The 24779-nt window shown below is 40.3% G+C and overlaps 1 protein-coding gene across 4 annotated transcripts in view; it reads left to right on the forward strand.

Annotated features, from left to right (window-relative positions):
• adarb1b (adenosine deaminase RNA specific B1b) overlaps positions 1–24641 on the forward strand; it is a 62882-nt gene extending 38241 nt beyond the window's left edge. The window contains exons 3-12 of one of the 4 annotated variants that reach the window (XM_077616682.1): positions 1697–1735; positions 11127–11201; positions 14041–14966; positions 16080–16194; positions 16319–16487; positions 16562–16713; positions 17985–18153; positions 19923–20104; positions 21209–21387; positions 21579–24641. In XM_077616682.1, the coding sequence (XP_077472808.1) occupies positions 11174–11201; positions 14041–14966; positions 16080–16194; positions 16319–16487; positions 16562–16713; positions 17985–18153; positions 19923–20104; positions 21209–21387; positions 21579–21755 (2097 nt within the window). In that variant the 5' untranslated portion in view covers positions 1697–1735; positions 11127–11173 and the 3' untranslated portion in view covers positions 21756–24641. Of the gene's footprint in view, positions 1–1696; positions 1736–2504; positions 2735–11126; positions 11202–14040; positions 14967–16079; positions 16195–16318; positions 16488–16561; positions 16714–17984; positions 18154–19922; positions 20105–21208; positions 21388–21578 lie in introns of those variants that run through there. The other 3 variants (XM_077616681.1, XM_077616680.1, XM_077616683.1) reach the window with 3 other exon arrangements.
• The last annotated feature ends 138 nt before the right edge of the window (positions 24642–24779 follow it).

A 24779-nucleotide genomic window follows, 5' to 3' on the forward strand; every position in this document is an offset into this window, starting at 1 on the left:
ATGAATTGTTGAAGCTAAGGAGGCGCAAAAGGTACAAACAAATTTGACATTTGCCAAAAATATCCTCTTTATATAATCTTCAACTATTACACAATGAAGACAAATGACAATTAAAACATCCTGTTATAAGAGTTTTGCCCTAAAGTACAGCACTGCGTGTCAGCCCAATTAAAATTTGTTGTTGGACATCTATTCCAAACTCCCCTGCAGCATCTAACACACACACACACACACACACAGACACACACTCACACCACCCTTTTATGTTTGATATCTAAACTGCACTTGTGCATTTCTCAGTAGTGTTACTTTTAACCTTGGAATTGTGTTCAATTAAAACTAAAATACAAAAGACTGATTCCCACTAGATTTTGTGGAGAAGCTGGAGACGCTGATCAGGGTAGTCTTTTCACAGACATTCTGTGTTTGGCTAGCGGCCAGCCCAGATTGTACCCCACTTTCTCTTGAGCAAAGTCACCTGGGATAAACTCCAGAGAACATTTGCAATAGAAAAAGAAGGGATGAGCCTGACAGGGAAATTGCTTACAAACTTAGAGATCCACCAGCAAACAAACACAGTGCTCAATTATCACTTTTTCCACCACTTTTAATAACAGTTCCACCTTGGCAGAGGTCAGCACTCTTGAATGATGTTGTATTGTTTTCCATAATCTGCAAGTGACGTCTCAAACTCTTTCCAAGTGCAAAAGAAATAACTCCAAGCACAGCCTTTTTATAGTGTTTTGCACTACAACCAGATGGATTTACCACATTAGGCTTGGCTTCTCTTGAGAGACTATTTTAGCAACTTGTTTTTTGTCAATGTATTTTTTTCTCTCCTAGTCAAACCTAAAAATAGGGCGTATGGAGTTGAGCAGACTTAAATCCCTGGTGTTGAAAACCTCAGCAAACTGGCTTTCAGCCGCTCGACTTAAAACGCTGAGACGAGGCGACATCTCTGCTGTGTGAGCTGTATATTTTGATATGTTTTTTAAACCCAAACAGTTGCGGGAAAGGGTCGACCGCACTCTTTTTGGCGGGGGGTGCTGGTCCTCCACTACAGTAGTAGTGGTTGGACAGTTGGGAGTTATGTTTGGCTTTTGCACAGCAGTGTGATTGGATTTATGTCCCTAATATATCTATATTTTCCCTTAGTTTTTGCTGGAAATGACTACTTTCCCCCCTCAATAACCTTGCATGCTTTGTACTCAAAAACCTCAGAAATTTTTATTGAAAATCAAACTGTGTGATGTCACATGCAAGGCTTTTGTTATTATGACGATTACTAGGGTGCAACTAGGACACTTTAGTAGTGAGGGCTGCTAAATATTGACTTTTCTGACCTATCCATTGACTTAGTTTTAGTTTAAATCTACTAGGGAAAATTCTAGTGACCTTTCTGTTTGTATTACTGATTTTTTAAGAGAAATGTTCACTTTTATGTGTTATAAAAGCTCTGGTAGATTTTCATCTTTCTTTTTCTTTACTTTTTTACAAACTCGTGTTGTGTTGGTGGGTTGCAGAAAGCATTTTGTGTGAACTCATCAGCTATAAAACTTCACTTGGACCTTCTTGGCAACATTAAATATTACAAATCAAATTAAAAGGAATTTGTTGAAGACATTAGTTAGGTGAGCAAAGTCAAAATATTGTTTACAAAAAAATGCTGTTCTCATACGTTCTCTCTCGCCTTTAGGTTTTCCTGTTTACTGATATCTACAGAGGCGTACTAAAGGTGAGATTTTATGTATTGGATGACCTCATGAGTGACTGAGATCACGGGTAGTTTCACTAAAAGCTCCTACAATTTTCACGTTCACATAGCTTCTTAGAGCGAGTCCAAAAAAAAATGTCACAATTTAGGGGAGAGAGTAAAGTAAGTGTACTGATCCCTTGCAGCCAGTAGAGAGAGCCATAGTATCTCAATATTCAAGTAGTGATGCTCAAAAGTGAGAGGAAACAAAATGTTTTTAAATTGGTAACATTTAATACAGCACCTTAATTGTGAAATATACCAAAAAACACGTTGCAGCATTTTTTTCATCACCCAAGTGCCCTTTGCGTTTTTATCTTGGTCTATTATTGCGTGTCATGATGTGATGAGAATCTAAATAAATAGTTATTTCAATGGCCATAATGAGTTCAGTAACATATTTATGAAACACCTTTGTGAAAATAGCAATGGGTCTTCTATATATAATTGGATATACTTTATTTTGTTTCATTGGGTACTTATTACCTTACCAGGGTCACGGGTGCTGGATTTTATTCCACCTGACGGTGGGCCTGGTTGCCTGCAAAATACATTTAGATAAACAACCATTAACAAAAGAGCATTTGAAAATATGAATACCTCCCCACACCCATTTGTGATTGGCCAGACAGAACCTTCACTGAGAGTGTAAAATTGAGAGGAGGAGGACGGAAGGGGAGAGAGACAGAGAACAGGGTGAGGGAGGGGGATGGAGTGGATCCAACGACATGCTTCAGGTGTGAGCAGTTGTCTGAATGTCATGTGGAGTGAGCACATTCAGCGGGAAGACGGCAAGTAGCCCACGTGAGGCATTTGCCGTGTGATTTAGGTGCAGCTAAGAGAGCTCATAAGAACGCAGTTAAATTGTGACAAAAGCCATGACTCTTCTGAGCAGCGGCAGCACGCAGAACCCGGGTTCCTATTATTGCCTGATTCGACGAAGATTTAAGAGGAGGCGCAAGAAACGCTCCGAACGCAAAGGTAACTTTCTCAGCGTGGAGAAAATCAGGAGGGCGAGTACTTTGTGTTGTTGTGCTTCCATACTTGGCTGTCCTAACAGAATTTTTATCTTGCATACCAAAAAAAAGTAAGCCGTGACCTCACAGATGGAAAAAACGTTAAGTTGAATAAATAATATTTTCAGTTTTTTGGAATGAATTCCCAAGATTTAGAATGTAGCAAATTGAATGCATTTCTATCTTTCTTTCAGGCCATTTTATATTGTTTATTCTGCCTATTTTTGGAGGAAAAAACAATTCATAGGATGGAATTTTAGACGATAGCTGTCTCATCCAAATGGATTAGAGATCCAAAAAGTAACTTTAGGTTTCAATAAGATGATGAAATATGTGACAAATAATTAGAGCTTAATTAAAGTGAGTCATTTGTCTTTATTAAGTGATTCCATCTATGTCAAAAACAATGTATCTGTTTGAATGTCGTGTCACAAGGCTTTGTTAGAGCTAACATCAATTGATTAAAGGCTGAAAGAGCTAATTGTGCTAAAGGTCATGTGTAGTGAATTCAAGGACTTAAACCACTCATTTCCTAATATGTTATGGCATGCCCAGTAAATCCAAGTAAACTAAAGAGCAACATAAAATGTGGACTAGTGAAATGATCGTAGATGAAGTTAAGAAGCTGAGAAGCACTGCTGGTATGTTTATTTTTTTGTCTTTTTTTAAAAGTTATTTTTCAGAATTAAGTTTATGACCCTTTCAGCCTTTATTTTTCATCAAGCTCAAATCACAAAATTTGCTACTTCCCTTTAGGTCTTACATTTTTTCTGTGGCATCTGCCTTTCTATTAAACCATTTTCTATTAAACTATCTATCCATACATTTAATTAAGTCAAATGTTACCTTCTTGTGCAATATACCTTCCGTCAACAGCTTTTCTTGATCTTTTTGGCACTGCACTTTAAATTTCATGTATTCTATGTATGTGCTCAGTGGCTGTATCACACTTTTAATAGAGATCGGGTGATGGATACCTTCTGACTTTGCTCTTGTAAAGATGAAGTCTAACAGCAAGTGGCCAAATGTGATCGGCAATATTGGCCGGCCGCTCGCTTTGATTGCTGCAACTCCCTTCTTCTTTTGTCAAGCCTGTTCCATTGAGCCAAATAAGTCCACCGCTGCTGATGCTGCAACTTTTCATCCCCGAACGTCCCTCGAGCCCCGTTTACCGTGTGACTGACGACATCTATCAGCATTACACAGCCCACATTCTCAGCCCCCTCTCATCACAGGGTCACTGAAAGTGACACTTTCTTGAAAATCCATCCAAAGTCTTTTACACCTCTTTAAGATGTCCAAATTGTCTTTATCATGGTACGTCACTTGTTCCCAGAATATCCATTCTACTCAACTGGATGCTATTTGCAATTATTTATCGTATTCAGGGCTACCTGGGAGTTATCTGGTAATGCTAGCCGTGTGAATGAGGAAGACAGAAAATCCTTTTCCTTCATCCAGAGAGGTCAGATTCAATAGCATGACACTGCAGCAGATACTCCATCAAGTGTAGATTAATTTGTTCTTGGAGGGTCCTTCACCACGTCAATATAAGGGACACTAGGGTCAAGAACCTTGTTTATACCTTTAATCCAGTCTAAACTGCTACCCTGACCACAGGAGAGAAGCAGGACCAGTGACTATTTCCAGTTCTTATTGCTCTGTGATTAAATTACCGCACAGGAAAGTCACTTTCAGAATGCTGAAGTTCAGCAAATCTTCCAAATGATAAGTTTCTCGATGCGTCGCTCATAAAAGAACCCAGACATGACTCTCGTAGGCGTTGCTTTACAGTTGGCCGTGTATGAAATATGAAGGGGGGCAGAGGCTTTTTCTGCCATGCCAGCAGAAACAGAAAATATGAGCTTTGCAACGCAAAAGTGTGGGTTGGGGGGGTTATAATAGGTGGGAGGGATGATTTGATAGTGAGTACTACCTGATACAAGCTTGTTCGAGAATAGTTAGTCACCCGTGGACTACATATCATGGAGTAACACGGAATGATTTATCTGCTTTATGTTGCTTTGAGAATAAATCAACAATGGTAGATCCCCCCTCCTCCTAAAAAAGGTTACAGGCTAATTGACATTTCATTGATTGACGCTAAAACCCGGTTCCACTAAGTCATTTTAGACTGATGGTATTTAAACAGAAGTAAACAGATAACCCCACTGAGTTTTAGCTTGACGTAGTGGCACTTGGAAGCCCAAGCGATACACGCAGTGCGGTTATCACAGCATAAGTAGATTCTGTTTGTGGGACCAAATGTGTTGCACAGATTCAAATGAGCCTGAAATTTATTCTGAAGTTGTCGATGAAGCCCTCTGGAGAAAATGTGTTTTTTCCCCTTACGAATACATTCATCAGAAGTACAGCAAATAGAAAGTTGGTCTCTAAAACGGTTCTTTTATACTACAAATGTAGTACATTCCACTTTGACTGGGCAAAAATCTTGCCTAATAAACGTATGTAATGTTGTTTTCATCCTTGTTAAGACAAGTTTTCAGTGAATCACTGTATTTTGTCGTTGTCTGTTGGGTCGCTCACATTTTATTCCCTCACCAAACTTTTAAATAACATGCATCCTCTTTTAGACTTTTTTTTTCTTGTTGTATTGTCAGGGTTGAGATATTTGAGCCCAGGTGTGAAGCTGAAGTTGCCCGGCTGCTTGAGCACTGAGCACCGCCACGTTGTTTTTCACCTAGTGTTCTTACTAACACACACTTTGGTGCAGCTTTGAACACACCGGGCCATACGCTCATATCCCTAGAGGCACTTTGTGTTTAGCTGTGTCATAAATCAGAGCTGTCACATAGATTTTACAGCACCGGCAGAAACGAGAAATGGCAGATGCCCAGCAACCTTGAAAAATAAACGAATAAAAACGGTGAAAGGATTGTTTTTATTAGAAAACTACATTGCCCACGAATCCATTTATATGATCTGATTTATACAGTTTTACACTCCTGGACTTGGATGTTGCCGTTTGATAAGTAACGGACCCTATCAATTTTCAACGCAAGTACTCCGTCAATGTGACATTAGCATTTGATTGGCGTCTGCTATCATGCAATTGTTGATAGTTCGGCATCTGTGAACAAGACTGTTTGTAGGAGTTCCTGGTTTAGTGACAGTGTGCAGTTGTGGGGTGGGCTGGGGGTGCGTAGTTGGTGTGTTGCGGTGAACTATCAGATGGCAATACCCTTACCAAACTAGTAAACCCCAAGCAGGCCCACATTTAACAACGGTTAGGCTCAGGGTCACGGGGTGCTTTAACCTATCCCAGCTGACTTTGGACGAAAGGTGCATTTCATCCTAAACTGGTCTCTTTCTTTAATTTTCTTATGTCTTCTCTCCACGGATATTGTGTTCTTAACCTGATCTTCCCTTTCATCTGTACATGTGACAAAATGCGTCATAGCTCGGACAAAATCATATTCACCAATCAGTGCACCACAGGATCCTCACTGCTTTTATGTAAATTCAACCTATTATAGTTTGAAAGTATTCTGAGCACATTCATTGTCACAGAAGCATTCCATAATGATGACTTTGATTTAGTGCACGATCATCCCACACAGCAGGCTCCCTGGTTTCCACTTTGTGAAACCCTTACCGCTTAAAAACTGTGGTTTGGGTGAAAAGATTATATACGGTGCAGTAACACTGCGGAGGTAAATCTTCTCTGGCAGCCTAATTCGCTTGTCATTAGAAGGGCCAAATTGAATAATTGACTATGAGGCAAGTGCACGTGTGTGACAGGGTGGCCGATGGTGGGTAACGGAACTCGGTGGCCCAGTCTACCTTGGCCCATCAGTTTCAATCAGACAACGAGACAAGCACTCCCCTTCGGCCAGGACCCCCTTCTGTTAGGTCACCGGGGCCCACACGTGTACTCCATTATAGCGTATTACCTGCTCGGCACCTGGATATGCTACCCGAAGAAGCATTGGAGCAGAAGAGAGATGGGATTTCTATGACCACCCCCTCCAAAAATGCTCCCACTTTTATTAAAATGACATTTTCTTTCATAAAGTAATCACCAAGCTGCCAAAGCTTTATTGAGGAAAGTAATGGGATTCGAGGCTGGTGACAGTCGCACTCAAATAGCTAATATCATACATTGATGGTTAAATAGGATCTCAAAAATGTCTACCCTTTGTTCGTTAAGTAATTTAAGATTCACAAAAATACTTACAGTTCTATATATATCACGAAAAGCTCAACAATTGATGAGAGGAATGTAATGCAATGTGCAAGGAATGGAATGTAACTTAAGATCCAACCTTGGTGCTGATCTAGAATATGAATGTGACCTTACCACTGTAACATTACCTTATTGTGAATGTTTTTTGAATGTGAGAGACATTACCTGGTGGGCCGATCATTCTGCGTTAATACTGCTGAGAGGACTGCCTCTTCTGCACGCACCATTTCCCTTGGTCATTTGTCTCTGTCCACTTTCTTTCTCCTTCCTTTTTTCCCCCCTTCACCCTCATATTTAGGTCTTATGTTAGACTCGATCTGTTTCGCCTATCATTTTGGTGCTTCTGATTTTCCTCCATTCCTCAAGCACTCTTTTATAACAGTCCAATTGTATTCTTCACTTGCCAAGGATTTTAAGGCAATACTTGCTAAACAAAAATGCCTGTAATTGGGTGTCATCATGGAACTTTATAGAATTGATTCATGGTTAGGTTTTGTTTTTAAAGCAGGCACATCGTGCCCGTTTACTGTTATTTGCAGCTTGAAGTGGATGACATAAGTGTTAGGGAACCTTGTAATTACACCTGTAGTATGAAAATACTTCCACTTTTTGGGTGCAGTATGTTTATGGACTCTTAAATGTGATAATGTACTTTTGTTCAGTAAATATAAAAGGTTTTGGCTCATAGAACTTTATGGTAAGTCGCTAGTTTACTTCACTGTAGAACACATGTTATGGTGCTTTTGAATTAGACTTGGCAAACATGTCAAAAAAACAGAACAACGTAAGGTAACAGGTACGTCTCAGTTTAATAAAATTACATATGTATGAAACTTGGCATCTAGTCCAGATTGTTGTTAAATATGATGTCCTACAGCAGCGCTTTCCTGTGGTCTTCTTTTTGCAGACACGGCTACATAATCTGTATGGCATTCGTTCCTATTTGTCAAACTCCACATTTGTAACTTGTACGATCCACATGTGACCATATATAGACTCTTGGAGCAGATGTTTACTATTGCTCTTCTTGGAGTTGGAATCCCTTCATGCCTCCTCGTGGTGTTTTTTCAGGTTAAAAGCAAACTATGAGGTTCAGTTTGGAATTAGATAAGTAAATAGATGATATACAGACTTCAGAACATATTTTACCTTTGGATCAGTGTACTTTAGAAGGCGGTGCTTGAAATTGTCCAAAATTTCAACCTCTCAGATCTGGATATTCTCAGATTTACGATGATAAAATGACTTCTGGTTCGTGAAAAGACATCGAAACACCTGCTTATTTTAGCAAAGCAATGATCAAAAATTTTCTGACATCTCTATGGCCCGAAGCATTTCTTTTTCTGCTTTTCTACATAATGGGTTTGAAATTGTTGTTTTTGAACTTTTTTTTTAAACAAAATATAATGGGCAGATAATCCGATCATCAAAATCATGAGTACAGCCCCACCGTCACAATCAATGGACCCTTGTAATACATTATTTCTTAGGTGTGTACATGAAGTCCAGCTTTTTTTTTTTGGTGTTATCCACTCAAGGTATTGACTTTACGATTAACACAAACAAGCCTGCAGTGTGAAGGAATATCTTGAGCAAATGCGTTCGTTAGGGTTGGTCTGTGGCACACAGCCACACCATTATGGCTTACCTGCCCTTTGTCTTGGTCTATCACTATCTCCTTGTCATGCTTCAGTGAACCTTGACTCCACCAGCCCCCTGAAATGCAATCTCCCGCAAAAGCCATCAAATAAAAATTCATATTGATACTCCGGCTGGGTTTTTTCGCCACCTTTTTCCTTCGCTCACAATCAGTCGCCCACGATGATAAATGACCGACTGTCAGATATTAAAGTCTGGAACACAGAACAACACATTCTCTTTTTTCACTCCACATGGCATCACCCCTGCAGTTCCAGCCCATTTGGGGATTTTAAAGACTTGTCGCCAGACTTCTTCAGATAGTGGAAAAACAGCAAATAAACAAGTTCTGGGCTAAAAGCTTATTATTTCAACTAATTTTGCGTAGGTTGAAGCTTTTGCAAAGGCGAAGCAATTCAGTATTTGTAAGGGTATTTTTTAAAGGATTTTGTTTATCTGTTTGGAAGTGAATTAGATAGAGACATTAACATTCCTAAATTAAAACATTAAGGCTGCATGATGGAGTTTTTTTTTTTTTTGCAGTTTTGTATTTGCTACTAATGCATCGCAAAGAACAGTAATAGATTCCGCATCTGGGCAAAACTGTAAAGCATTATTATTGGTGGTTATAGCACCATTCTTCTAACATGATGCCTTCATCAATAAACACGTAGTAAACTCATGCAAGTTGGTATAAATTGGATAGCAAGATCAATTACTTTAATATGTGATATTTAATCTATCCTGTATGTTTTTAACAAGTTGAAGATTCACAACAATCCTGATATTATCATCCGTAGCATCCATTGGCAGTTATTTTAAGCGGCTTTTTACCTTGCAACACTCCAAGGACAGACCTTTTCATCGTCTTGTTTTTCCAGAGATAATGATATTCTTTTACTTGGAATAGGATTTTCAGTCTTTCTCATTTTCTATCCATTGTTCACCTTCACCTTTCCCTCCCTCTCCCCCGCCAGTCGGCCTCCACCGGTGTTCCCTTCATGGTGGCGCAGCTCTATCGCGCCTTCTCGCCACAAGCGAGCGATGAGAGTCAAATCAAAAAACCTGCATTTCCCCAGTCTCTCTGACTGCGCCAGATTAAATTAGAGGTGTTTCATCTTCTTTCTCATCTTCCACTTTTTCCCTGCCTCCTGTGGCTCAACTCAGATTTACCTGAAGCCAAGCCATCTCCTAACCTGATGACGGAGTATCACAAGTTCATTTGGAGGGAGATAGTCTGAAGGTCTCAGCCTGAATTCTGTTGGCTTCCTTTAAATCCTGTTCAGCAAAGAGTCTGAAATGTCAAACCATGTCAATCAGGAGTCACCTGACTTGAGACTTTGCTTAACTATTTTTCTTGGACTTTTTCACAAGGGAGAAAAAAAGTGTGTCTTTTACTTTAGGTCATATATTTAATTTTTTTGTAATTATCAGTAATGCATGGGTAGACTTTACAATTTGCAGGCGTTTCTTCCAAAATCTAAAACGTAGTCAAATTGAAAGTAATGTCCTGCTGCTGACTTTTTAATGGCCCATATCATGTCCAAACAACAGCTTGGATGTAATATGCATTGTTGTCCTAATGAGCAAGTGCCATATGAGTTTGCCATGTTACGGGCTGTGGGAGAAAAGGGGCACCTGACTACTGCTGAAATCAATCGTATTGTTCCACTCTGTTGACCCTTTTTCCTCCCGTCCACCCCCCCACACCTCACCTTTTCATTTTCAATTAAGGCTCAGAATATGAATCTTTAATAGGGTGATAATTGTGCCAGCATATTTACTGTCACCCACCATTAGCCCAGATTAATTAGCCCATTTAGTTTAGCTTAGGCAAGTGTCTGACTGAGGAATGGGGGCACTGATGGAAGGCGAGGCGCGCGCGAGTGGATTCAGCACAATCTGCTCGCTATCATAATGCCATCTTTCACACTCTTTGTGGCGTTTGTCTCTGTCTTTTCATTTTTCTCCGGTGAGTCTGCTCCATCAATTCATGCTCAGCACAATTTCTTTTTCCTCTTTTTTTGGGGGGGGGGTGACCTTTCAAGTTGCTCGGCTGTTATTCACTACTTTCAAAACATTCTCATGTCTTTAATGTTCTCTTAATTGGTAGAAAAAGTAGAGCAGAATAAGGTGCCACTCCCATTACATATTTGTGTGGTCTTGTTTTCCGCTCACCAAATCTGCTGTGATGTTCAAATCCTGGTCAAAGATTTCATTTCTAGTTTGCTGGGAAACTAATTTATTGGCACAAGTGTTACGTTGAGTAACCTTTTTCATTGTTAAAGACTTGAGCAATGTCCACCATGCCTGGGTTTATGTCTTCCAGGTGGCAGTCTCAAGACCCTGTTCTCTTTCCTCTTTTGATGTGTTCATATTTCAGTTAGAGCTCATGTAGTCACACTGCAAAACAACATGGTCATAGTTACTCAATGCAAATCGCCTCTTTGAATCAGTCCAAGTGCGCACGTGCCACTCAAGACGCCCTCTTGTCTTGTCCTCTGCTTTGCAGGTGCTGTAGCTGTGAGGCTGCTCTCAGGTCAGGACAAACCCGTAACCATGGATATGGATGAGGAGGAGAATATGAGTGAGTTCACTGAGCTTTTCTGCTCTTTTGGCTGTTTTCCTGCTTAAGAATATACTTGCTTGCATGTCTTCCCTGATTTGTCGTCCTGTTTTGCCGGCGTGTAATCAGTACAAACTTACATGGGGAACAGGTCTTTTTTGACTGGTTAGCACCGCCAGTTTAGAAAAATAACATGTTTTGAAAAGTCTGCTAATTGGTTATTATGATTGCCTTTTAAATTTATGTCCTGATGTGAACTGGGACATGTACTTTAGCAGTGCAGGCACACCCGGATATTACTGACAACTTAAAAGAGAAAAGTTAATCAGTACATCTGAGAGGCTTCGGGTCACATAACAGATTTCAACTTCTTTGAGTTTCCTCCCCCGAAAACTTTTTCATAAGCTTATTGAAATTTAATTAGACATTTCAGGCCAAATTTATAGCGAAGGGAGCTGAGAAAGTCTCTGAAAGGAATGTGTGATTAAATAGTTTTACCCCCAAATACCATACCTTCATAAAGAATAGGTCATGTTGCTGGATAATGTCATACTTTTTGAACATTGTTAATTATGGCCTACTAAATATCCATGTCATGGCTGACTGTGCACCCGTGGTTTGTTTCGGGTATGCAGTAAATGAAATGACTGCTATGGACAATGTGAAAGGCCATATAAAAAAATAGAATACATAAAATCAGAATTTGGTCATCTTAACACCCACACTGTATAATAATAACTCAGAATAATCACTAGGCGGCAAGTAAGCATCAGGCTTTTCCTGGCTTTAAATCAGAAAAGAGGAAAAATGTTAAAATTGGACCCGATTATCAGAATTAGTTTAGAATTACTTAAGGCATGTGTCAAAGTGGCGGCCCGGGGGCCAAAACTGGCCCGCTGCATCATTTTGTGTGGCCCGGGAAAGTAAATCATGAGTGCCGACTTTCTGTTTTAGGATCAAATTAAAATGAAGAGTATAAATGTATATTAAATTTCCTGATTTTCCCCCTTTTAAATCAATAATTGTAATTTTTTAATCATTTTTTCTGTGTTTTTAGTTCAAAAATCATTTTGTAAAATCTAAAAATATATATTTAAAAAAAGCTCAAATAAACATCATTTTAGATCTACCAAAAAACTGAATATTCAGGGCTTTTAATCCAGTTCTTTTAATCCATTTATTAAAACAATCAGAATATTATATCTAAAATGGTCCGGCCCACATGAAATCGAGTTGACCTTAATGCGGCCCACAAACCAACCCGAGTCTGACACCCCTGACTTAAGGTAACAGAAAATACTGATTACACAAACACTGGCATGTAAAGTGCATGTGTCATAATGTCATGAATGGGCTCATGGTTGATGCTTTTAATCTCAGTCATCAAACTAGAAGCTGTTCTTTTATTAAAGCATTTCGACTTTGATTTTACATCCTGTTTTCAATGTGAAACTGCGTGAATTCCATTTGTTTTTATTTGCATGACAACCATTTCATTGTGTGATTGCAAGTAGTCAAATATATCCATTAGTGTTGCTTTGATTACAGCGTTAATCTGTGTTAAATGTGTCGCCTTAATTACAATGCAAGGTTTGTTGGCTGAATGGTATTTTTACGTGTGCTTTGCAGCAACTGCTGGTTTGTTTTAATTCATCAAGCCTCAGTTACCTGATATTTCCGGTGATGAGGTGTTGAAATTTAGTTTGGAGTTTTCTCCTTTTGCAACATTTCTCCTTCTCTTTCTTGACATTGATTTTATATGAAAAAAAAAACACCCATGAAGGATGCATGCGTAGGTTGGTGCATGTTTTCAGAGCTCAGAAACCGAGGAATGTGCAGCTTGAACAATGACTGATATTTTGGAGTACTTTCATGTTTGGCTTGTCTTAAGACATGACCATGATACGATTCCGATGGTAATGGCATGTCAATGCAACACAACACTGATGAGCTCCATGGGGTCGGGGGGATTTCGGAAATACGGGGTCACGCCAGTGCCCCCCTAATTTGACAGTTCCTTTCCTCCTGTTGGACTACGGCATGTCATTATTGTCAAATATCCCCGTGAAGGCGGGTTGATTGACACATTTTGAACTGGCACTCTTGTCACCAGCCAAGCTTTTTAGGATCCAGGCAGTCTTCTCATTCTGCCTCTTTTTGATGTGTTCTCCCGTTTTGCCTGGTCCTCAGCTCCTCCCCTTGCACTCTACCCTGCACTCCCTAAACCCAACCTACAGTCCCACTCATGCACACTGCGGCCTCTTTCTCCTGAGTACCGCAAGGAGTAACCTATCAAGCCTTTGCTGAAGGATGTTATAAATGAAAATTTTTGCCAATATTCCATCCGCTTTGTTTACTGGGTTCAGTGATATGTGTTCCCCTGCCTATCTAATATGTTAGTGATTAGCTGACACTTAAATGTGTTCTCTGTAGTTAACAAAGGGCAAATGAATGTACATGAATGGAAATGTTTAAAAAGTGTTGAATACTTAGGAATACAGTATAACCAGGACTTGCGGAGTTTGAACTTTCAATGTCCAATTTTCATGAGCTCCATAGGTCAAGACAAGACAAGGTGAATCTATCAAATGAAGCTACAGTATAGTAGCAATTTTGAATCAAATCGAAACAGAAATTTGACCACCTAGAAAATTCAAAAAGTAGGGAAAATGGTTATCTGACTCTTCTTGATATAATCTGTGGATCTCATTCGAAAATATTAATGAAAACATATCTGCCTTTTTTAGAGGAACACAAATCATTGGTTCAGTTCCAAAGAGTGATAAAGGAATCTATAAATTTTGCATTTACAAGATCCTGCAACGAAGGCGTTGTAAGTTACTCTTTCTGGGCACCGCAGGTTCGAGCAGCACAGACGTTAAGGAAAACCGAAACCTGGACAACGTGTCCTGCAAAGAAGGGGTGGGTGTGGCCGAGCAACTCCCCAATGGAAGCGGCCTGGGCGGTCGAAAGCGGCCCCTGGAAGAAGGAAGCAATGGTCACGCTCACTCCAAGTTCCGAGCCAAGAAGCGAAAGAAAACGCCAGGACCGATCCTGCCCAAGAATGCCCTGATGCAGCTCAATGAAATCAAACCGGGTCTTCAGTACAAACTTCTGTCCCAGACGGGACCTGTCCACGCGCCAGTTTTTGTCATGACCGTAGAGGTCAATGGACAGACGTTTGAGGGTATGGGTCCCACCAAGAAGAAGGCCAAATTGAACGCGGCGGAAAAAGCTCTGCGATCCTTTGTCCAGTTCCCCAATGCATCTGAGGCACACCTGGCCATGGGGCGAACACTGACCGTCAACACGGACTTTACTTCCGACCAAGCTGACTTCCCAGACATGCTCTTCAACGGCTTTGAGACACCGGCCATACCCGAAGAGTCCTTCTATGTCGGTTCCAACGGTAGCAGCACTTTAAACTCTCTAGGGGAGTATCCGCTCCCCACAGCACCTGGCAGCAACCTTGTCCAGGCGCCACTGCCCCCTCCTTCTGCATTCAGCTCGCCCTCCAGTGGCAAAAACCCTGTCATGATTCTCAACGAACTCAGGCCAGGCCTCAAATATGACTTTGTGTCAGAGAGCGGGGAGAGTCACGCCAAGAATTTTGTGATGTCGGTGACGGTGGACTCACAGACATTTGAAGGCTCGGGGCGCAACAAGAAGCTAGCTAAGGCCCGGGCAGCGCAGGCCGCTCTCACAGCTCTCTTCAACATGCAACTTGACCAGACACCGTCCAGGCAGCCCATACCCAGAGAGGGACTACAGCTTCACCTGCCACAGGTAAGACACGGCGGCTTCTTCTTTCTTTGTCGTACCTGCCAAGAGCTCGCGTTATAATCGATAAGATCATCAATGAAACCTCTCAAAATCAATATCATACGTTAAAGAAGAAAAGTTTCAAATGAGCCATCAGTCCAACAAAGATGGCTATTTTTGACTCTCCTGGCCTAAGTAAGACTCGCCCATAAAACCTAATAGTGGAAAGTGTTTTTCTATGTTTTGTTCACTTGGAATATAGTAAAAGTCTTGATCCACTTAAATCTTTATTATTTGAATAGTAACGGTTAACAACTGTTGGCTTCCAATAAAATGTGTTGAGGGTATAGCTAAAAATCTTACTCAGTTAATTTGTTGTACATGATTAACTGTTTCTTTTAATCAACCAATTGTACTAAGAATGTTGGCATTTGTCTCCAAGTACAAAAGATCTGTCGCATCCATAACCTTGTGTCTTGAAAGTTAAAGGACGTTGGCAACGAGTGGGTGAGTCAAAACTAGTGGCAAAGTAATTTTATAACGATCTCATTAGATTATGTCCATCCAACCGCCATCATCTCTTGTCTTTGGGTGCCGTCATTTTCTATCACATTAGCCCCTGAGTAAAAAGCTTAGGCAGAAAAAGTGGCTGTCAAAGAACATATGATATATGTTCACTTGAGCTTGAACTCGGTGGGCCTTGCTCTGTTGAAGCTGATTTACAGGACACCTTGAAAAATATTCGGGCAATATTGTGATCCTCCATTCTGTCATGGTATTATGATGGATAGGGGGAAAATCTTACACGTTTAAATTGATTCATTAAAGACAAATCAATTGCATTTGACCAGAACAAAATTACTTATGTGTTCTGTGTCCGCAGGATAATGCATTGGACCGTTTAAAACAAAATGAAAAGTTTAACCCCCCCAAAAAAACACATGCTAAATGATCCCTCGTGGAGAGAGTGAAAATCTTAGTGCAAATTTCTTTAAGGGGAAGGAGGCCAATATCAGACAGTTTTTAGAGACTGTAGTGTGTTTTTTCTTTAAGGGTAAGGAGGCCAATATCAGACAGGTTTTAAAGACTGTAGTGTGTTTAATGTGTGTATTGGTGTGTGCGCGCACGCGGGTGCAGGTTCTTGCCGATGCCGTCTCCCGACTGGTAGTGGATAAGTTCAGCGAACTGACGGACAACTTCACCTCACCCCACGCGCGCCGGAAAGTCTTGGCAGGCGTCGTCATGACAACAGGTAGATTGTCACGGTGGAGCTTTGACAGCAAACATATCGTAACGCCTCTTTTCAATTCTGTTTTATGTAGTTTATGCTAAGTCAGTCAAAAGTGAGCTTTATCGGTTTTAATTCTGCGTAACAGGGACGGATGTCAAGGAAGCGCAGGTGATTTGTGTAGCGACGGGAACCAAATGCATCAACGGCGAGTACATGAGCGACCGTGGCCTGGCCCTAAACGACTGTCATGCCGAGATTATCGCCCGGCGCTCGCTCATGAGATACCTTTACATCCAGTTGGAGTTCTTCCTCGGGTCAGCAAACACGCTTACATTTGCCATTTCCCAGCGTTTCATTTGCATTCAGTGATCTTTGTCTGTCGCTATAGCAGCAGCAAAGAAGAGCATCAGAAGTCCATATTCATGCATTGTGAAAAAGGAGGCTTCAAGTTAAAGGACAATATTCAGTTCCACCTCTACATCAGCACGTCGCCCTGTGGAGATGCCAGGATCTTCTCCCCGCACGAGGCCGGCGTGGAAGGTAACCGCCATGCTTGATTTCCAAAATTTATGTCAAAATGTGCTTGGGAAATTTACTTTTGTGATAAAAAAAACATTTGAAATTGTTCATATTTATTGTAAAATGTAATTATATGACATGTATTTGAATAATTCTATTTTATTGATTATAATGAACCGAACACATAATAAAAGGAATGAATAGAAAAGTTTAAACATGTAATAATACAACAATAAATTATTCTCCTCGTTTCCTTTAGTTACATTTAAAGAACCATTTTAATGAAATATAAAAACATTAGCTATATACTTGGTTGGTCAATTTTCTGATATGTTTAAACCATACTTTTTTTGTTACACTAAATGTAAATTGTTTATATATTGAATTAATTACTGAACCATTTCATTAATAAGGAATACAAACAGTTCAATTATCCACTGTTGGGAAGAAGAAAAATACAAAGATTAACATTATATTATGATATTTTGACTTCAACACAGTTGATTTTGTGAATGCCAAATGGGCCATAGATTTTCCATCGTGTTGCTAATCTGGCATTTGCCAGATAAATCCTTCCAATTCTTTCTACCGCTTATTTCAATTTAATTTACTGCAACGTCCTAATAGGCATCCGACACATTGAAAACCAGTCTTCATTAATTAGAGCTTTTGTTAGTTGCCGTATGCGCACAAGGCATCTGTTGTGTTTTTTTTTTCCTCCACCCTCACAGTGTGACTGATTAACCTTCTTCATACTCGGTCAACGTGTTTTCCTGTCACACGTCGTTTGGGACAAAAGCTGCATTCATTTAGCCAATGAATAGACTCCATCAGAAACATTGATAATGAAATAGTGTTGTGACATGTTATTTTTTTGTTTTGTTTCCTGACCCTTGTTCCGTTTTCTTTTCACTACATCATTTTTGCCACCATGTGGTTTAATTCCAAACCCCAAGGAGGGCGAGTGAGGGGCTGTCAATCATGAATATGCAATGGTTCCGGCTGAAAGGAGCTGGCCAAAATGCCAGTCGAATGGTAGTCGTCACTTTTACGTGCAGGCAGATGCTTTCTAATTGGCTGTCAGTTTCCCACCTTTAGCACAGCTCGGTGCACTTGTCCTACGATCAACAGCCGATTGCTGATGTTTCATGTCTTGTGAGCTCGTTTATTTTAGACAACAACAAAAAACGGGAATTTCTGTGCAAAAACTTTCCAGCTGAATAATTGGGAAGAACTTGGACCATTATGAATGACCCCAAGTATCATTATTTGATCTGCTTTTGCTGCCACAGACCAGGGAGACAGACACCCCAACCGGAAAGCCAGGGGGCAGCTTCGGACAAAGATCGAGTCTGGAGAGGGCACCATACCGGTCCGGTCTAGTAACACTATCCAGACGTGGGACGGCGTCCTCCAGGGGGAGAGGCTACTCACCATGTCGTGCAGCGACAAGATTGCCAGGTATTTTCATTCTTCCTAAAACTAATAATAAGTAATAGTATATTGGCTGTTTATAAACCAAACAAAATTTGATGTTTCAATAAGAATTGGTCTCCTAAACCTGGCTGGTCGTGTTTAAAATACTGCTGCCATCTGATGGAGTTCATCCATCAGCAAATTTGTCTAAAGGATTAAAATTCAGTGATGTAGCATCTACACTGTTGATTGACAAGAATACTTTCAATGCCAATGAGTCAATCACCATTAACTTGCAGTTGCTAATTATGAAGCTAATTTGGGAAAACTGATGGCACTGCTGTTGACCTTTTTTTTAAACCGAGGTCATCTGTATTTATGGCCTGCAACTGGTTTTTATCCCATCATGCTAAGCATTCCAGGTTGTCTAGTAAAGCTTCTAAATTATCCCAAGTGTGTCATTTTCTTCCTGGGATGTCAGGGCCGACCACAGTGATGGACCGACCTGTCCTTCCAGTATATTTGCGCGCCCATCATCGCGTCTTTAGTCTCTGTCCGTGTTCAAGGCGACATCGTGCCAACCTGGTGATGAAACGAGGCTGCCCGCAGTCACCAAGCAAACAATAAAAGTTCTCCATAACTCTTTCTGCCTTGGTTCTTCATCGCAATACTTTGCCTCAGTGCACCGAATGATTGGACGCCAAATGTGGGCTTGATGAAGAACGTGTCTGTTGCGTTAGTAGGCGCCCGCTTGGTCCTTCTCGGCACACGGTGTTACTGCCCGGTGCTTTTACTCTCCTCGTACCCGGCTATCGATTTCAATTTTTTTTTCTGTCGCCTTGGTCAGAAGCGGAGGGATCTAAGTCAGTAGAGGGCAAAATAGCTTTGCAACACCAAGAAAACAACACTAGAGTTAATGAGTAACAATTGATTGTTTGCTCAGATTATGTGAGGCCAGGTTTTCATTTTGATTAGTTCATTTTACAGTGGTGCATTGATTTTGGATTTGACGTATTTGCTTTCTTTTTTTTCCATTGAAGGAGCAGATTGAAAGCTCAGAAATGTATTCAAGTACAGGGATCATGAACTGAACTAGTTAATTTAAAAACTAGAATTTTCCAGTAGTTTACATAGAAACCGAAACCCTAGCACAGACAATTTGCTCTGAAAAATTGCATTAACCCTAGAAACTTTAGGACTACAATCCAATTTTTTCTACGATCAATATCAAACCATAAATAATGTCTTCTACTTGAGCAGGCTTAGAACTTCACAGGAGATCAAATAGTTCTTACAAGCATTACACAGGGGACACAGCCTTGTTCTTGAAACCTGCAAGTATCCTTCATATTTTTTCACATTCTTCACTTCACATTTCAGTCTACACGCACACACATTTCATCCCTCCAAGTAAGGTGGGAGTGTGATGCTTCGCAGAGCATGTCAATGGGAAAATGACTAGGGAGCGATGGCTAATGATACAGCACAGAAATACAGGGAATTTGGCAACAAAAAAAAGAAAAAGAAATTGGATCCCTCAGTGGGATTGTGTGTGTGACACCGCATTGCCTTGTGCCATTATATCCTCATATATCTAACATGCGTTGGCATCAACACATTGATATCTTCTCTTAGGTAAACATGAACTGCATCAACACCACCTCATTACTGGATGTCTATATTTTTATTTCCTTTCCATTGTGTATTCTTTGCGACTTATAGTCCTAAAAATACGGTCATTTGTTGCCATTTGAAACCAGTTGCCAGACACCTGCCAATTGTTAATCATCCTTGTGCATTTTTTTGGTACGTAGGTGGAACGTGGTGGGTATCCAGGGCTCCCTGATGAGCTATTTTAGCGAGCCCATCTACTTTTCCAGCATCATCTTAGGCAGCCTCTACCACGCCGACCACCTTTCCAGAGCCATGTACCAGCGCATCGCCGATATCGAGGACCTCCCCCAGCAATTTACACTCAACAGACCCCTTCTAAGCGGTAAGAAAAGATGTTTGGCATCAGATTCCCTGTTCGCGTTTCCAGTTATTTGGAATCTCGCCTTGTTAACATTTGATATTTAGACAGCTGCACCCTGGTTGTCAGAACTGACATTTACCTTGTGGAATTTGAACAAATGCGGCAACTTCCACAGAGACTGAGGATTTATGATTTTATTTGTGTAATATTTGATGCATTTCGCTTTTCTCTAAACATTTGAGCATTGATTGCACTCAATCTCTGCCATGAATATTTAATGTCTAACGCGTCAATGGCATTGAACGAATTAAATTTTAAAAAATCAAATTTGCACGCAACCCTTGTTTTTGTTAACCCACTACAGTGCATTGATCAACTATAATTCTGTTCTATTAAACTGCAAAGATATTTTCACTCATTGGCTGCCATTGAAAGCAATAGATATCCAATCAATTTCAAGGGGGAGGGTTGTAATGGTATAAACAAACATTCATTTGCTGCCACCCTCCCAGTCCAAATGGATCGGATGTCTACTAATAAATAACTCCTTTAAATTCACAGCAAAAGGGTGAAAAGAACAACATGATTTGACGTCTATCACTGTGGCTTTTCCCAAAATTCAAGTCCAACCTCTAAAGTAAGGGTGTCAGACTCGGGTTGGTTCGCGGGCCGCTTTTACGTCAACTTGATTTCACGTGGACCATTTTAGATATATTTAGATTTTTTTTTTTTTATAAATGGATTAAAAGAACTGGATTAAAAGCCCTGAATATTCAGTTTTTTATAGATCTAAAACAATGTTTATTTTACCTTTTTATATAATATTTTTAGATTTTACAAAATGATTTCTGAATTAAAAACACAGAAAAAATGGATTAAAAAATACAATTATTGACTTAAAAGGGGTAAAATCAGGAAATTTAATATACATCTATACTCTTCATTTTAATTTGATCCTAAAACAGAAAGTCGGCACTCATGAATTACTTTCCCGGGCCACACAAAATGATGCGGCGGGCCAGATTTGGCCCCCGAGCCGCCACTTTGACACATGTCCTCTAAAGTGTATTCAATCAAACAGGTTGGATATTGTGGATTTTTAAAAAAAAGTTTGTGGCTTTGTAGGTATAAGCAATGCCGAGGCCAGGCAACCAGGCAAAGCGCCCAACTTTAGTGTGAACTGGACGGTGGGCGACACCGCCCTAGAGGTGATCAACGCCACCACCGGCAAGGACGATATGGGCCGAGCATCACGGCTTTGCAAGCACGCCCTATATAGCCGATGGGTGCGCCTACACTCCAAGGTACACGCCCGCCAATCAATTGTTGATGTATTTTGACTTCTAAGTTGAGTTCAAAAGAGTGTCCTCTCCAAAAATTAAGAAAAAAAGCAAACATTTAAGAAACTACTGAAGCTACAGCAATCAAACTAAACTGTTTCGGTGCTGCGGATTGCAAAATGAATCCCGCTCACTGATAACGTCTTTTTGTGTAGCTCTCGTCCGTGTTGCGGATCAAAGCGCCGAAGCCGTCTTCCTACCACGACGCCAAGCAGGCAGCGCTCGAGTACCACTCGGCTAAGCAGGCGCTCATCAAGGCCTTCCACAAGGCCGGCCTGGGGGCATGGGTCAAGAAGCCCAGCGAGCAAGACCAATTCACGCTTGGCTCCTGAGGCACGCCCCGGAATCTTACTCGTGTTAGCAGCTCGCCCACGTTGACCTCCCATATATTTGCACGCACTCGCAGTTGTTAACTCGTGGAAAATAATGTGCATAGTCAAAAAAACAAAACAAAAACAAAAAAAAAGCCAATAACTTCCCACCCCCATTTGATCAGGTTCACTCCTTATGGAACTCACCTCATGAAAACGTGTGCTTTTAATTTTTGCTTTTGACAGATAACTGGAATCCTGGAAGTTTTTTTTATGTCGTAGACAAAGAAAGGTGTATGTTTATATTTTGTTTTTAGGGATTTTTATTTTGGGGGCAGCGCATGCTGTCAGTTTAGGTTAGACTAGATGTGCATGGACCCCCACTAATGACCTCAAGATTTAGGGAAAAGTTGTACATTTAAACATGCTGCGAAATGAAACCTACTAGTAACCCTGTAATCGTCATTTGAGTCTTTAATATTAGAGTTGATTTTATTTCGGGTTTTTTTCTTCTTCTTTTTTTACATGAATCCAAGCGTACTTGTACATTCCTTCTCGTCGCGCTCGCGGCGGGACCTGGTTTTGCTCGGTGCTTGTTGGCAAAGTTGGTTTGGTTCATCTGGAGATTTCTTTGCATGACCGACCCGCACAGCAGAATGGTTCGCATGCAGAGAAAAGAAAAAGAAACAGAAACAATAGAGAGCAAGAGCGAATGAATGCCAGCATTTCCCTCCACAGGCAGCTTCAATTGTTTCTATTTTCTATATTTTGCTCGTTTGGGTTAATGCAAAGTTGCTTCAATTTTCTCCAACTTTTTCTAGACCTCTATGAATATTTATATAATTCATTGGGAGACGTCCAATTTGTTTTGACTGGGCTGCCGGTGGACACGTTTACATGCACCCAATAAACATTGCAGATAGGTTTTTAGTTGTGACCCGGACATACAAGACACAGCATTAGGACCAACATGGGACTCCGTACCTTGCTCAAGAATAGTTGACAAGATGACCAGGGCAGGGAATCAAACCCACAACTTCTGGGTGGGGGAATGACTACTGTACCACAGGACTATAGCACCCCACAGTGAGCTGGCATACTTTTTAATGGTGGACTGTAGAACCAGACTAAAAAATGCCACATTCTCAATAACAAAGTAATATTTTCATTGGAGTAGGCGATTTAGACATTATCACCATTTTTGCACTATCTCAGCCAATCAAATGCGAGTATCTGTCGGGGTTACCCGTCACATTCTCACTAAAATAGCAAAAGATTGAAGAGATAAAATTAACTATAAAATGTCCATGCCTATTTTATTTAGCTATTATTCAACATATGATTTACAAATATCTTAAAAACAGATTAACCAACTAACTTATTGCTGCCATTGACATCGATGGCGTCCTATCCATTTTAATTGGAGGGCAATCATTCGCTACTAGCTTCTCCCTCTTGAAATATATTGGACATCCATCTTCGTCAATGGCATTTAAGCATCATTCTCCGCGAGGCTTCCCAGTTTAAATATATGGATTGGACGTCTATCAACAACAATAGTAGTGAACGAGGTTAAAAAAATAAAATAAAAATACATAAAAAAAAAAAAAGTGGGTTAAGGCAGGGGGCTGACTACTGATGCAGATTTTTTTTTAAATGATATTACTAAAAAAAGACTATTGAGCTTATGGTACACATGTACTATCAGTGCAATGTATTTTAAAAGTACTCACTATGCAAAACTGCCCATCTCGTGTTGTATTAGAGTATGCTTGTTTACATGAGCATCGTTTCAATTGTTGTCACTTGGAAAGAATAGGTAGTAAGATTACGACAAAAGCTGCACTCTTATGTACATTAGAGCTGTGTATTGACTGTCTTGCTGTTCCACTTTGGTCCTCTATGTGTCACTAATGTGTTTTAAGTTGTTTGTTTGTTTTCTTTGACAAAGTGATCCAGATTTGCACAGCCTAGCTTTAAAGAGTGACTCTTTAGGATTTCATTTTGTCGTAAGATGTCCACGTTTTTGTCTGATGTCAATGATTTGAGCGATTTTTAAGTCGTTGTTGAAATTATCCCCGACAAACGAGGTTTAAGCTACCCAGAAACATCATTATTCTTCACCAAAGATGATGTCAACTTTTGTGTGTCATCAAAAAGATGATCCTGGAATTCAAACAAAAAGAGCACAATAAGTGCAAAATGCAAAGAACGCAAAAGCTAAAAAATATTGTTTTTCTTTTCTTTTTTGTAAATAACTTTTTTCCCGTTTTTCAATCCTCCATTTATTTTCACGCCTCAGCATCTAGCGGCTGGCACGTGTGATGTCATAAGTAGCGTCTCCCGCCAAGTGATTGTGACGTTTTACCAAGTTTAAGATTGGAAAATCTTCCAGGATTGAATGTAAAGGATGTTTTTTTTTTCAAGATGGCAAAAGAGCAAAAGTAGGATTGACCCTACACCAAAGTGACATGCAATACCGCCTTCCGCCCCTCGTGTATGCTGTGATGTCACTTTAATGCCCCCACTTTACACACATTATTCTAATCTCTTGTACAAAAGACTGCCTGCTGGTTGATTTTTTTTCATTTCTTTTTCCTTTCGACTGCACTGACAATGTCAACCAATGATGTCATAAGAAACCTTCCCTGTTTTGGGGTTCGGCTCAGAGACGATGGCAACAAGAACTGAACTGAATTCTCACAACTCCACTTGTACATTCTCAAATGATGATCAGTGCCCCCCCTTTCCCCCCTGACAATATCTGTGACAAACCCCCACAGTACAACCTTGCATGTATTTACCAACGCTGCACCTCGCATGATTAACTTTTAAAGGACTCGTGTAGGAAAAAAAATCATGAAAATAGAGAGAAAAATAATAAAAGAGTTCTTAGTTTACTTTCAATGCTCTTGAAGAGTGTTTCTTAAATGCTTGGGATTTTTACAATGGATGCCAAGAAGAAATATGTTCAACAACATATAATATGTCATATTTTATTGATTAAGGTACAGTATAGGGAGAGAATATACAATTACTGAATCG

Source organism: Stigmatopora argus, chromosome 13 (assembly GCF_051989625.1).
Source record: "Stigmatopora argus isolate UIUO_Sarg chromosome 13, RoL_Sarg_1.0, whole genome shotgun sequence".
NCBI classification, from domain to species: Eukaryota; Metazoa; Chordata; class Actinopteri; order Syngnathiformes; family Syngnathidae; genus Stigmatopora; species Stigmatopora argus.